The sequence below is a fragment of the Enoplosus armatus genome, chromosome 19 (assembly GCF_043641665.1).
Source record: "Enoplosus armatus isolate fEnoArm2 chromosome 19, fEnoArm2.hap1, whole genome shotgun sequence".
In the NCBI taxonomy this organism is placed as follows: Eukaryota; Metazoa; Chordata; class Actinopteri; order Centrarchiformes; family Enoplosidae; genus Enoplosus; species Enoplosus armatus.
Window position 1 is genome coordinate 8,192,324 of NC_092198.1, and position 15,124 is coordinate 8,207,447.

General features: G+C 42.8%; 1 protein-coding gene across 1 annotated transcript; it reads left to right on the forward strand.

Moving 5' to 3' along the window:
* Window positions 1-6,451: 6,451 nt before the first annotated feature.
* On the forward strand, window positions 6,452-10,898 carry lamp5 (lysosomal associated membrane protein family member 5). The gene is made up of 6 exons (XM_070926370.1): window positions 6,452-6,512; window positions 7,080-7,258; window positions 7,774-7,905; window positions 8,291-8,387; window positions 8,956-9,144; window positions 10,723-10,898. The coding sequence occupies exons 1-6, from the start codon at window positions 6,452-6,454 to the stop codon at window positions 10,896-10,898; spliced, it is 834 nt and encodes a 277-aa protein (XP_070782471.1).
* The last annotated feature ends 4,226 nt before the right edge of the window (window positions 10,899-15,124 follow it).

The following is a 15,124-nucleotide window of genomic DNA, read 5'->3' on the forward strand; positions in this document are numbered from 1 at the left end:
TAGCCCCTCCCCACCACTCAGTTTCTGCACCCTTACCCCACCCACTAACTTTGTACCACTGAGCCACTGGCGCTCGTCACTCGTACGACAGGGGGTTTAACCACTCATCGAGAGAGGAAATGTGAACACAGAGTCAGACCCATCCCCTCCTCCACTGTATGTAAATATACATTTTCTATCACCTTCAATGTTCTCTGCGTCCTATGGGCAACACAAGCTGCAGCTATTGATGGACACACACACGCACACACAAACACATTCACTCACGGGAAGTGGATATCCGTTCCCTTTTTGACTTGTTTGGTTTGGGGTTTTTTTGTTTTGTTTTTGTTTTTAAAATCGGTACCCATGGAAGAGGGGATATGTTAGATTTAATGTCAATTCAGCACAGATGAATAAACTTTGTGAAATACACTGTATGCTACACAACAGTCCTGTCCTGAGCACTTTGTATGTGATAGGCCATCATAACAATGTGGAAAATGTAGCAGTGCACTACTGTAGGTTTTCTGTATTTCAGTAAGAATGTATTTAAAAAAAAAAGAAGAAAATCACTGTATGAAGGAGTGGCAAAAACCCACTGTGTCACCTATTCCTACAATGCAAGTTGTTGACTTCACAAAGATGTATTACTGCCTTTTGTTGTTGAACAATGTTACAGCCCACTGTAAAAAGGCTTATTATGTTGCTGAGTCAGAAGACTATAAAGACTATTATTATGGCCGATTACTCAGTCAAATTCTCTTTTAATTACTCAGAAATACCCAAGAGATTGTGTAACTGCTGTGCTTCACTTTTACTCTTAAATAATATTAGCATGTTATTTTCAAGTAAAAGGGATGCCTTTTTTTTAACAATTGCTTGTGCTCAATCATCACAAGTTTACACCTGCAAAACTCAACATTTTATACTCCTAATTTTGGGCTCAAAATCATGTACACTAAGCAAAGAAAAAGATAAACGCATGATTCCCTCAAAGTTTAAGGTATGTAAAATACTGACAATCAGTAAGACAATAACAGTAACCTAAAAAAAAGCATAGGTAAAAGTATTATAGTAATATCAGGCTGATCAACATGTGGTTGCTTGTGTCCCTACAAACCAAGGCAATGACATGAGTAGTTACAAAACCTAATTGAAAATATGATGATATAATAAAGGGGGCATCTACCAGTAAGTAGGATTAAAATGGGTCTTTGCATTAAGGAGTTTTGCACTTGAAATGCTTGTGAAAATTGTGCCAAATCAATACACTGGTAACTAAATGAATCCACTCTTGGCAGCATATTAATTCTGCTGTAATACATTGTTTTAATTGAGCGGCCCATCACCATCAGACAAGAACTTTGGCAGACAGCCGCCTCGTCTCTTCAGTTTCCCACTCATTAAGGCGTTGTTTAAGTGGAGTGCTCCCTTAATAGCTTCTTGGCTGCACGTTAGCAACCTCAGCTTGTAATCTTCATCATTTCCCTGCTGGCCTTTGGTCAGGGGGGAGATCACACTGAATAATTATAACAGATTTGTAACAAAGCCTGTGACATGGCTGCCACACACTATCCAAACCAGGGATTTCAGAAGAGGCCGGTGTCCCAAACAGGTTCCCTCTCAATGTTACCGTTTATGGGACTACAGATGGCTTGAGGAAGCGCTATTGTACGCAGCCCCGGTGACACTGCGGGACAAAAAAAAAAGCCACTGCAGAGAAAGAAATGTGACATGAAGTACTATAATGAAGTAATCCTGTGGGTGCTGTCGAGTGTGCACATATGATCATGCCGGGCATTCACATTGCATGGCATACCACTAACAAAGATCGACAAAGAACCGACAAAAGTCATAACAATGACATGAAAACACACATTAACATGGGGATAAAAGCACTTCTAGGTATTTGGGCCTTTTTAAAGATTTTTTTTTCTGTTTTATTCTGCTGTAACACGTAAAGGGTAGACGGGATGTTCTTGTATATACTGGAATGTATGTAGTTTAATTTACTTTTTGACTAATTGTGTTCTGTCATACAAGGGCTCAGGGCATAGAGTGGGTCTGTTGGATGTTGGGGAAAGACATTTAATCAACCACTGGGATTTCTTGTTCGTTCTTTTTGTTTCTGTTTTCCAGTCTGCCCTTACTGCACCACACAACACAGTATAAAGCTCTCACCACATATCTAGTGCAGAGATAAACAAGTAAAAGTGCTTTTAAATTTTATTCCATCGCTTTCAAATGTGCCACTCAGTGTCTGTTAGGATGTTAAAATTATTTTATGAATGATAAAATGCCAAATTAAGGGGTTATTTATATGAAGATATATATAAATAAATGAATATATATATTATATATATTAGATATTATGTGTAGTTTAAGATTATTATGTTTGTTAGAGGCTTTTTTGCACTAGTTGAATGTTTCTGTTGTGTGATTACATGTAACCTTTGGCTCTCTAGTTTGTCAAAAAAGCAGATTATTTTTGCAGAGCAACATCACCGATTTGATTTCCTCGGTTTCTACTGTATCTCCTCTTTGTTTTCTATATGAACTGTAGCTTGTCGACAAACCATTCTGTGCGTGTTTTTGTATTTATATTGTATTGTTGAACTTAAAGCAATGAAAATACTGTTGTTATCCAGCTCCTTTAATACTGTTTTATAGTATGTGTACCAATAAATCCAGGTGTAAAATGGGACATAACCACATGACTCGTTTGTGTTTCTTCAAAGTGCAGTTGTGGGTTTTATTTAAATAAAGTTTTGTGTACCTCAACAGCAGCACACATTTATATGAAAATTCATATTTTCTTTGACTCATTAAAACGTTATTTTAACGCCAACAATAGAGATTGTTCACCCCTCAGTCTGTTCCTGCGGAGATCTGATCATTGTGTATTGAAAATGTCTCCAGTGGGGTCACACAGTTCATGGCGGGAGTGCGCAGAGCGCGTGCACACACCACCCCCGTACTTATTTCCCTGACAATGACCACTGCTGTTTAATCACATTCAACAAGTGCAGGATGAATTCATATCCCAGGTCCACTCTTGAACACAGGCGGCTCCAGCGCTGTAGCTCTTAATTGTCATTATAAGCAAAGTATTTCCATTAGAAAGACGAACAAAGCGCCGTAATTATGTCGCGTTGCCCGGCAACTCCGTGGCTTCCCCCTTCACTATATAACAGGGGTGCTGGCTTTGTGTTGTCAGCACTCGTTTGGGGGAGAGGTTTCCAAAGCTGCTCCAGATTCTGGAAAGATGACATTTCTCCCATAAGTTTTTGGCCCGTTTCAGAATCATGCTCAAAGCTCAGGGGAAGTCCGATGGGCAAACAGGCACTAAGATCCTCCTGGAGGCGATGTCCAAGGACAAAGTCCACCTGGCCAGGTTCGTTCTGGACGCGCTGGATGGGGAAATCGTGGACTTCAAAACAGAGGGCGCTCAGACCCCCCTCATCTCCTCTATCCTGCTGCCTGATGGCCAGACTCGGTGTAAGTTTGTAGAGCTTCTGCTGCAGAGGGGGGCCAATGTGAACCGTCAGGACAGGGACGGGCGCACCGCGCTCAGTCACGCTTGTGAGAAAGGCTACCTGGACGCTGTGAAGATCCTGGTCCGAAACAACGCAGACCCGGAGATTGTGGACGCCTGGGGCAACACTGCGCTAATGTACGCCGCAGTAGCAGGTCGCTCCCCTGTGGTTGAGTTTTTGGTGCGAGCTTTCAAGAGGCTGGGTCTTCAGATAGACAGGCAGAATAAAGTTGGCAACTCTGCTGTTGAGGTGGCGAAGTTTCTCGGCCACACGGAGTGCATCTCTGCGCTCACCAACAGCTCCAAGAAGGGCCGGGAGGCCGAGGGGGGCGCTCAGGGAAATGCGCAGCCGCGACTTAGTTTGGGATGTGAGGATGTAGATGACAACTTTGAGAGGAAAGTTGGACATTTAGTGAACAAACTTGAGGTCCTCCAAACGTGCAACCATACAGACTGCCTATCGGTTCGAAAGTGCACTTTGCAACCAAGGCCTCGGGTAAAGCAGAGTCGGTTGCCATCGATGGACTCTATAGAGGAGTTTGAAAGAGAGAGTGAGGGCTCCTTCTCGCCTCCACATGAGCTGGTCTTCTCCGGAGTCCTAACCCCTAAACCCCCTCCGCGGACTTCCGACCCTTCACCAAACTCTAAACATCCTAAAAACTCTGACGATCACCTCCCCCCTCTAATGCAGAGTGAGGCTCAAACATGTATTTTCTTCTCACCCCAGCCCAGAAGAAACACCCCCAAACCCAGCGCGTCCACCCTGGGCATCTTACTGACTCCCATTCTTGCTAACAGAAGCGAGAATGAAGCGCGGACAGAAAGATCAAGAATGTTAGACTTCGGCGTGCGCAGATTTCACGACAGCTATTATCAGAAAAGATGGAGCCTGCCAACCAGCATCCTCAGCCCCACACCTCCGGAGCGCACACTGGCGCACTTGCGTAAATCCAGAACCGCGAGGAGGCGTGAAGACCCTCCGCAGCTTACCGCACCAGCTGCTGCCGCCACTTCAAGCACGACTTTCTCGGTGTTGAGTAACAAACTCTTGCGCCGGTTTACCTCCCCGGAGTTTAAGAAGGACTTGAAAGAGTTGGAGGAGGATCCCGTGTTGACTTCAGGGCGCATGCCGCGATCAGAAACTTTCCCTCAGTGCATAAAACATCCCCAGGTGGGCAGTAAACCCAGCATCGACAGCATCAGCTCCGTCAAGTGCGAGTTTGACTTTCATTTCAGGGTGCCAAACTCTTAAAAACCACAGTGCGTCATGCGTAAAAAAAAGTGTTCTTCTCGGCCACTAATCTTCAGATGATAACGTTAGTTCAGAGCCAGTTACACCAGAGATACTCTGCTGCACTCAGTTACGCTACTTTCCTAAATTCACCTCCAAAATGTGTCTTGTGATCCTCACTGACCTCAGATCAGAGCATCCAACAACGTCGATGTCTAATGAGTGGTGACAGTCCGCCCTGCAAAAGTTTCTGCCACTGTTCATCCGGACGCTACCGACGGACAGAGGGAGTCAAACGAGACTGAAAGTGCGTGAACTTCCGTAAACTCTGTGCGTAAAGCGTGCAGCACCTTGGACACTGCAGCTGCGGAGTGAAACGCAATGTGTAACTTCTAGTTTCAGTGTATGTGGTTGCTCGTGTGTTCAGCAGCATTTGCCACTCCTTTGGAAAGGGTGGGGGTTACAACGAAGGTGCAATAAATTGTAAATGATTTAACACGTGGTGTTTAGTTGTGTTGTGCTGCAATATTTCACACGTCTCTGTTTCACAGCAGTGTGGATTTCTGTTTGGTGGTCTGCCATCTGCAATCATTGATTTTAATAGTTGCTGACAGTGAATAAAATCAGTTATCTGAAATGAACACTGTGTCCTGTGTTTGAGGAGTGCGCGCGCGTGTGCGAGAGAGAGAGAGGGGGGGGGGCACTCAGGGTCCATTATTTTGTACAGTGTTTACAGTACATTTTTTTTTTTTTAAATGATCAGTTTGTCGATTTTGTTCTCTGATTGCGGGGTTTGGTTTATAGGTGAGCAGGAGAGAGAAAGTATTAAGACATGACGCTTATTGACACGTTTGGTAGAATTACACCAAAGCCTGAATGCGTTTAGTCGGATCTTACATGCCGTTTGAGTGTGTAATTAGTCTCAAAATTACGATTCGTAAAGGTAGAATTATGATCCAGTGTCATGTTCACTTACATCATAACTTCTGAAATGTTTCCCAATAAAGATCTTTCTACACGACACGTTTATAAGGAAATGGTATTAAAAAAACTCCCTTAATCGAATAACACATTTAAAAGAAGATTTGAAGTCTTTGTGTGAGATGAAGTGATTTTTGCAGCACTCAGTCTCACAAACTCAGCTGCAACCTTACACAAGTGGAGTTTGGGAGAGGGGGAGGGAGGGGGTGTTGTCGGCGTTTTCCTCCAGACATACATCATTTCAGCCCAGCCTACAGCTGCTACCACAGAGATGGAGACTACAGCATTGCGGGAATAACTGAGACTGCATGCCGAGTCCGTCCTTACAAGAGACACATTCAGGTGACGGACTTTTTCCCCCCATTCAAGAAGGACCATTATTCCTGGTGTTAATAATGCGTAGAAGGAGCTCAGTCCTGCAGCTGCCACTGCGTTAAAACCTGTCAACCTTGGAGAGGGAGGTCGGTTTGGACAGCCAGAAGTCCTCGGAGCCGGCTGCTTCTGCAGCACAGACCGGATCTCACGTCTAACCTGGAGACATTTTTTGCTGCATTCACGATGATCTGAGCGTGACTTACGGGCGCTGAGTAGAGGCATCCCTCCTCTCTCTCTCTCTCTCTCTCTTCCCCCCCGCCTCCCCTCTCTGTCTTTCTCTCTTTTCTTTCCGTGGGTTCAGCACAGGCTGTTCGGTCAGTTAGCCCCCCTTTTTTCAGCTGATAGCGATGGGACGACTCGGTTTCAGCACCACGGAGAGCGCCCGACTTCTGCTGCTCTGTGTGTTTGGTAAGAGAGAGCGTGTGGGTGTGTGTGTGCGCAGTTGTCGTGACTCCTCACTGCGGTGAGTGTGTGTGTGTGTGTGTGTGTGTGTGTGTGTGTGTGTCTGTGTGCGTGTGTGTCTGTGTGTGCGTGCATGCGTGCGCACCTTCTGTGCGTGTTCAGGCATGACGGGGTGTGCGTGTGTGTTCTTATATTTCACCTGTTATTTCCTCCTCACATGAACAGAAAAGTGTTTCAAACATGATCAGAGTTGCAGTCCATCACTTCCTGACGCTGCTCAGCCTGCAGCCAGTGGCGTGCTGTTGCTCCCCTGATACTGCAGATTTCACTCTCCAGTGTTTTTAAGCGGATTTTGACTTTGCCGTGAGGAAACAGAGGTGATGTGCCAGTGATCAAAACATGTGGGGGCCTTCCGCTAAACACAGAGCAGCCCCTTACCCCGCTATCTCTGCTGATTCTGCAAGTTTTAGTATGTGTGTGTGTGTGTGTGTGTGTGTGTGTGTGTGTGTGTGTGTGCTCCCCATCTGTTACCCCGTTGACATAAGTGTCCCTTCTATTCCATTCTGTGGCCAGGTGTGCTGGCGCTGTCCGTGGTGCTGGCGGAGCAGGAAGGGGAGAACCTGTCCGGTCTCTCCAACAACCCAGACAAAGCCATCTTCGCGGTCCGGGAGAACGGCACAACATGCCTCATGGTGGAGTTCGCCGTGAAATTCCTCGTGCCATATGACGTGCTCGCGCTCAACGGGATAGACGTAAGGAATCCCCCGTGCATTTTAATACATGTGGATGCTTAAAAAAATACAATAAAACGCCCTGGCGGCTTGAAGCGTGTCAGCTGCAGACAGTGTAGACATTCAAGGTTTATCCGTTGTGCGTAAAGGTGGCTGCTGCACTGGAAATGTTGTTTTACATGGAAAATATTTCGCCATTTATTTAAACTGACTGCTTTCTCTCTTATTAACAAGGAAAATGCATTTTGAGCACATCAGAAATGTATTTGGAGGCTGCTTTGCTAGTGTGTAGTCGTGCGTAAAATGCTGACGTCGCATTAGACCCATCAACATTTTTCGATATCAAACGTTTTAATCTTGAATTCAACTGACTTTTCTTTGTTTCTGCTTGTAAGAATCAGTCAAATAATCCTGCCAGCTCTGGCTTTGGTTACAGTGTAAGGTCGTGGGTAAAAATGGAATATTTTACGGACATTACGGTCCGTAATCCGTCCATGTCGTCAACTTTTAATGCGTGCTTGTTGTATTTTCTGCAGCTGATCACCGAGCAGGCTTCGTTCACTCTGCCCCGCGGTGCAGAAATCGAGGGGAAATGCGGGAGCACGGAGTCAGAGATCCACATAACCTGGAAGAACAACGCCTACACCCTCCGCATCTACTTCTCTAAGGTGGGCGAGAAAGCGACAGAAATGCATATAAAGTAACATATCATGCTGTATCATCACATGCAATTAAAAACACACGCCACCTAAATAAATACGTTTTCACGAATCACTTAGAATCTTTTTTTTGTTGAGCAATCTGACGTGAGGAAATACAGTTTTGAGTTTCAAATAAGAGCTTTTTTTCCTTTGTAGCACATTGACGTCGTGAATTAAAGGGAAATATTTGAGTTCATTGCTAGAAAATAGGCATATTCGTGTCCTTAAGACCTCAACAGGAGCCTAAACAGACTCGTCCAGCTGGACATGTTGAGCTGCAGGCCATCCTGGCCTCTCCGTGCTGTGGGGAAGCCCACTCTGACGCTCGCGTGTGTCTCTCTGCGTGTTGCAGGAGCTCCGCGACAAGGACATCGAGGTGTGGAAGATCAGCAAGGTCCAGTTCGTCTACGACACCTCGGAGACATCGCATTTCATCAACGCATACAACCGTGAGTCTCCCGCCGAGCCTGTGTACAGTAGCTACTCAGCACATTTCCAACGCGCCATCATTCATCTCACATCTGCATTCAGGTGGAAGCAGAGGGTGATTCACGCATGGATTTGTGAGGATTTATGACGCACGCATTTTAAAGAGTTTTTACTGGAATTATTAAAGAGTTTGGATAGTGCGGGTTAAGTTACAGTATACCTTTCAGCTGAAAAATAAAATATACAAAACTGTATTCATTATTATTCCTACAATGTGAAAAACAAAACGGGTGCATTCATCCGTCATTCACTCCACATGACCTTTACATAAATTAAAATTCATCAGGTTTAATCATTTTAGTGTCAACTTGAAAAATGTAAAATTCTATTTTATTATTTTGTTTCTATTGCTTCTGGTCGTGGTCTCATTTTCACATAGGCCTAAATGGAGGCCAACACACACACACACACACACACACACACACACACACACACACACACACACACACACACACACAACACACCTTAAACATCATAATGCCTACATGCTTACTTCATAATCACTCATGACTCATCCTCTCTCTCCAGCCGGGAAGCACACAGCTAGCACCCACCGCCTGTCGGCCCTGGTGACCCCAGCCGGGCACTCCTTTGTGTGCACGGCGCAGCAGACTCTCACCCTCATCTCAAGCGACCACCAGAAGGGCATCACCGTCTCCATGTACGACATCCAGATCCAGCCCTTCGACATCGCTTCTGACTTCATGTTCAGTGAACGTAAGAACAACTTCCCTACGATACCTTTTTGAGAAACACCACGAAAAAGCAACCGTTGCCACACACTGCCACTGTTTTTAAGTCCCACATTATGAAAAAACAGATGAGGGGGGGGTGAGGGTGTACAACTTTACATCTCTCTCTGACTCTCTCTCTCTCACTCTCTCACACACACACACACACACACACACACACACACACACACACACACACACACACACACACACACACACACACACACACACACACACACATAATGCTGCAGTATGAGGAGTATAGGGCTGCAGGGAGGGAGACGGGGTAACAAGAGAAAAGGAGGTGGGGATGCAAGAGAGACGAAAGAGACGCAAAGAGAGGGAGAGAGAGGAAAGAAGGGGTGGGGGTCATTAGGACTTTATGAGTGCAGTCATATCCTTGTCCTCAATGCAGCTTTTATAGACCTACTCAATGTACCTGGAGCGTCCTCTGAAGCCAATCACCTTGGAAGAATCATTTGCTCTGAGCTGCTGTAAACTAGGCTGTGCTATGCTTCACTGCCTTCCCTCCTCATGTGCATTACTGCTGTCCACAGGGAGAAACACCTTCAGCTCTAAACCACATACACATACTGTACAGCCAGTTGTGGTTTAGGTGTCCTCCTTCCCCCTTAAAACACAAAAGAGAGGGAAAAAAAACTGACTGATTGTATAACTGAAAGAGAGAAGAAGCATCTGTGGGAAATTTCTTCTGTGCAAACACACACAGATGCTACCTCCATTTTTCACACACATGCTAGTCACAGATATGCAAGCACAAACCACAACTATGTACGCTACACATGAGGTACACATACCTCTATCGGCCTATACTGACGCCTGACTAAACCTGTAAGGCGCCACAAGGTGAGTGTACGGTTCATACTGCAATCTACAACTGCTGAAGGTAACCAAGACAGCAGGGCTGAGTGATATGACTGAAATTAAATCCTGTACAAAATTATCAAATAGTTAAATGCAACTAGTTCCACTGTAGGCATTACATCAGAAAAAAAGTCTTTACACATGTAACAAAAACTTTAACAACTCATTTAGTTACTTAGTAAATTCATTGGAATCATTAAAGTAAACCAAACTAAAAGAAACAAACTCGATTAATCGGTAGTTAATTGCCAGGAAATCGATTTGCAACTATTTTGATAATTGATTAATCATTTAAGTAATTTCTTTTTAGCAAAAATGCCCAAAATTCACAGGTTCCAGCTTCACAAATGTGAATATTTATTGGTTTCTTCACAATACTAAACTCAATATATTTGGGCTTTGGACCACTTGTTGGACAAAAAAAAAAACACATTTTATAGACAATTAATAAATGAATCAAGAAAACTATTGGCAGATTCAACCATAATTTAGACAGAATTTTGTTAGATGATAAGATGATATGATCATATCATCACCTTACGATTCCCTTGAGCCCAAAAATACAATACCCATGAATTCTGAATGAATCTCCACACTACCCGAGGCCCTTGGGGACCCTTGTCAGTCATGTTCAGTCACCTCAACATGCTGACTGTGTTCATTATTCCACTCTTTGCAGCCTACAAGTGCATCACCGACCAGCGGGAGCGCCTGGAGGAGACCCTCCCCCTCATTCTGGGCTTCATTTTGGCCCTCATCATCGTCATCACGCTCACGGTCTACCACTTCCACCTGAAGCTGACAGCGAGCCAGCCCCAGCTCCCCAGAGACCGCTCCATGTACAAGAACATGTAGTCGGTGGCACAGTGGCGGCTCCCTCAGCTCTCTCCAAAGCTAACCTGATAAAAAGACTTGTCTCCTCGATGTCCCAGGCCTAACACCACAGAGGAAAGTGCCGCGCGATGGACTGAATCCCTGACGGAGAAATGTGTGTAGCCTGTACTGCAGGCCCACTGGAACCACTTAATGGGACAGCTTGGGGCCTAGCATGGATGTAGTTGGAGGGTAAATCCACCAAAACATATTTACCCGGCTGCTGAATTTAATCTAAATGCCATAAATTCATAGTCTGCGTTACATTTATTAGAATTTTAATGAAAAAAATAAATAATAATTTTGCTTTCATGAAAATAGAATTGATTTTTGTTCAGATTGGTGGATCACCAAATTGAGGTTACAGTTTACCTATTTTTTTCCATAACATCACTGGGACCCAGTTTATCACTCCATTTTTATCCAACTTCTCTTTAAAAGAAATTTCAGAAAAAATTGCCAGAGCTTCTGCTGTCATTTGCCAAGAGTTTGTTGTCTTCTCCTCTCTTTCTCTCTCTGAAACTGCTGCTAAATAATTTCAATACCTATCGTTAGTTCTGTATTTGCTAATCTTGATATTCTCTTTTTTTTGTTCAAGAGTCCCTTTTATTTCATTTTTGAATGCAATCATAGTGTTTCACAGTGGAAGTCTTGTAGTGTGTGCAGTGCAGTGGCATTCAGAGTTGCAATGTTTTTGCTTTGACTTCAACAAATCTTTTCTCCACACCAATGTATGGAACATATCAAAACAAGGAAGGAAGAAATACATAAACATCTGACAAAAATTCTGTACTAAATAGTGAAGAATTTATCAGAATGCCATATGAGAGTGTTTATGAAAATGCAAAGAGGTTATTCAATTAAAAAAAAAAAAGTTATATGTGTATAATATTTTCAGAATCAAAGTCTATGCATAAACCTCTGCTGATGCAATCTTGTGCAGTATTCTTCTGTTCATTGAAATAAATTGCTGGAATCATCTCTATACACCTGTCAAGTGATTTATTATCCATCACATTACTACAATACACTCTCTTCAATCTTTCAAACCTAATAAAAATCACAATTTCCTCCCTACACATTGTTAAAAAAAAAAACCCAAACAAGACTACAGTGTTCACATGAAATAGGGCGACTGTAAAAAGGTGACTGATACTCCTGTCAGAGGAGACACTGCAGGGATGAGGTATTGATTTTGTCGCCTGACTCCGGGCCCTCGAAGGAAACGCAATATGAACAAGTCTAATTGAAAATAAATAGAGCATTTGTGTCGGCTACACCTATTTGTTTCAGCAGCGTGGACGTCATACATCATCCTCAGTCACAGGACATTAAAGTCAGAGCCCTTAATCCAAGTTCTTCACTCGGACTGGCCACGTCAAAGTTGGAAATGATCTGAGACGCCCATTCTAACTTTTTCTGATCTCCCATTTGTCTATAATTGTCAAGTTAAAAAAAAATCAGACCAAGCACAGATTAATCCCACAACATCTGTATCACGCACATCTGTGTTGTGAGCTCACTATAGCTTCAGGGCTGTGTGTGATCTGCAGGGTTGTAACAGATTGAGGTAAGAGGTGCTTTTTTTGTTTTGTTTTTTAAAAACGGCTAATACTTTAGTTGGTACTCTCAGGATTGTAGATTGTTTGGCATCATCAGTAAATTATCTTCTCTACTAAAATTGAATGTAACATTAACTTCCATACCAAACATGCTGACAGTCAACACACAGTCAACTAAAAATACTAAATATTTTTTACAGATTTAAGAAAAAAACGTATTCATTTTAGTAAAAATGTAGCTTATTCAAGTACTTTTATCCAAAAGTGGGCCATATTTCTATATCCCCAGCTAGCACTCACCCTAATGTTTTAATGATTTATGTTGTAATGTTTTAGAGTGACAGGGGTAAGACATAACAACCCTCCCCAGTTTCACCTATATGATGTGGACACACATCGGCTGATTGACTCCTACACATTTTGTCACCAATAAACATCACGGTGTAACACGTATATTGCCAAAACAACAGGAAAATCTACAGTATACCAGGTTGGATAATTATGTGTAGCATTTTAAATTTATTTTTGTGTAGCATTACATGCACAGCTTCATATATATGTAGTATCTAATGCTACACAAAAACCATCAAATAACTATAAAATAAATAATAAAATGAACCAAGCGCTTACTCAGAATCAGACAGCAGAAGGGGCGCATTCATTAAACGTCAATAAAATCAAGAAGTCCACAGACATTTGAAATGCAGGTGACCTGAAGTACTCACAAAACTACACATTGGTTGCTATGACAATACATGAACAATGGCGCACAGAGGCCAACAGAGCTAGCTTACAGCCAGAGATGAACCAGCCTGAACCACTTGCCAAATATAACCAAAGCTTTGTGCAACAATACTGTAGACTTCACCTGAGAAATGAAACAGCTTATACTCAACCCATGACTGTCAACAAACGGTAGCAGAGAGAGAGGAAGGCCTTGTTATTTTTACTCTTATTATTTAGAGACGCCAACAAGCTGCTCAAGCTACCACGAACTTAGCCTGCATGTCCACCCAAAAAAACTACAATAAATAAAGAAACACAGAGTCGCTGCCAACTCACAGTTCATGTGGAAACACTCACCTGTTGCTGAGCTTCACAAAAAGGTCCAACATGGAGCCGCTGCTGCTGCTGCCGGTCCACTTTGTTTTGTTTCCGGGTGTGGCGGAAATACGCGCTGGATACAAATATCCGTTTTCTTCCTCATTTTGGAAAGAAGTTCTTTGGACTTTAAATGGTGAAATAATTCAGCCACGTGGGCAGTTTTCTCCAGCAATAGTCTTTGCTGCTGTTTAACACTACACAGACTACTACAGACCCACTAAGCAACAGCCGTGGTCAAAATCCTGCCTCAACGAATTGTCCACACTGCTAAAAAAAAATATATAATTTTGATGAAGAAATACAAAATCTCTTCATTTTGTTTTAATTTAACTTAATTGTTTTGCCTACAAACAGTCACATTTCGCAAACACCTCCTCAGGTTGTTAAAATCCAGTGGTGGAAGGTAAAATCATATACTGCTTTTGAGGGTCTTGTACTTGTACTGTCTTGTGTATTTCCATTTTCTACTACTTTATACTTATTCTCCACTACATTTCATATGGAGATATTGAACTTTTCACTGCATTACATTTGGCTGACAGCTTTAGTTACTAGTTACTTTAGACAAAAAAGCTTATAAAATGGGCTACCGTGGCCCCATACAAAAAAAGAGGTTTGTCATGTCTATGAGTTGTTAGCAGTTTCACCAAAGAGACACGTCCGCTCTAAACATCACACATGGTTTCATTTCAATAACAGTTCAAATGATCCAATGTTTTCACTTTCCTCTGCCATTAATCATCTCGCGACCCCTCCGATTCATCAGGTGACCCTTTGGAGGGGCCCGACCCCCAGACTGGGAACCACTGGACTAAACTAGCTAACTGTGAATAAAGTAGTTAAAACTAGGTGCAGCTTTGATTGATGTATTAATAATCTAATAATGTCACACAGTAAAACACAGGGACATTTTACTGCAAAACAAGTACTTTAAGTACATTTTGCTGATAATACTTATGTACTTTTACTCAAGTATATTTTTTAGATTGTTTTATTGGTATTTCTACTTAAGTAAAGGATCGGAGTACTTTTTTCCACCACTGTTAAAATCAAAGGACATGACCTCATTATCCTCAATGGTTGCTATGACGCTGAATAAAGCTATTAATTACTGTTATCAGTTACACCTGTGCTTTTCCTTTAGTGGAAGGTCTGTTGTGAAAATGATAAAAAATAAAAGGCATAGGGGCAATTAATAGTCATTGATGCCATTTGAAGACCACAACACACCTGTTTAGGTACAAATTCACAGTTTTGTGTACCTCTAATGTGATGCTGAGTGTTTGGAGCAGTTGAGTGTGGATGTATTACATTATTCACCTTAATGGTAACTCAATGACTCTACAGCCTTGAGTTTGATCCTCATTGACGCCCCGCAGTCCCTCTGGCCCCAGTACTTGTGCTTTTATTTACTGGGCCGTCGGCAGAGGTATCTTTCTCTGAGAAAGAAGCTTCATTCTCTGTCCGAGCCGAATCAATATCCCATTATAGTGTTTCAGAGGGAAATGGCTTAGAGGAAAGAAAGAGAAATAACCTCATATA

Bases quoted from the DNA above. Each gene is read 5' to 3' on its own strand.
- lamp5 (XM_070926370.1), top strand. From the start codon at position 6,452: ATGGGACGACTCGGTTTCAGCACCACGGAGAGCGCCCGACTTCTGCTG. The intron at 6,513-7,079 runs GTAAGAGAGAGC...TTCTGTGGCCAG, and splicing joins TCTGCTGCTCTGTGTGTTTG to GTGTGCTGGCGCTGTCCGTG. The intron at 9,145-10,722 runs GTAAGAACAACT...CACTCTTTGCAG, and splicing joins TGACTTCATGTTCAGTGAAC to CCTACAAGTGCATCACCGAC.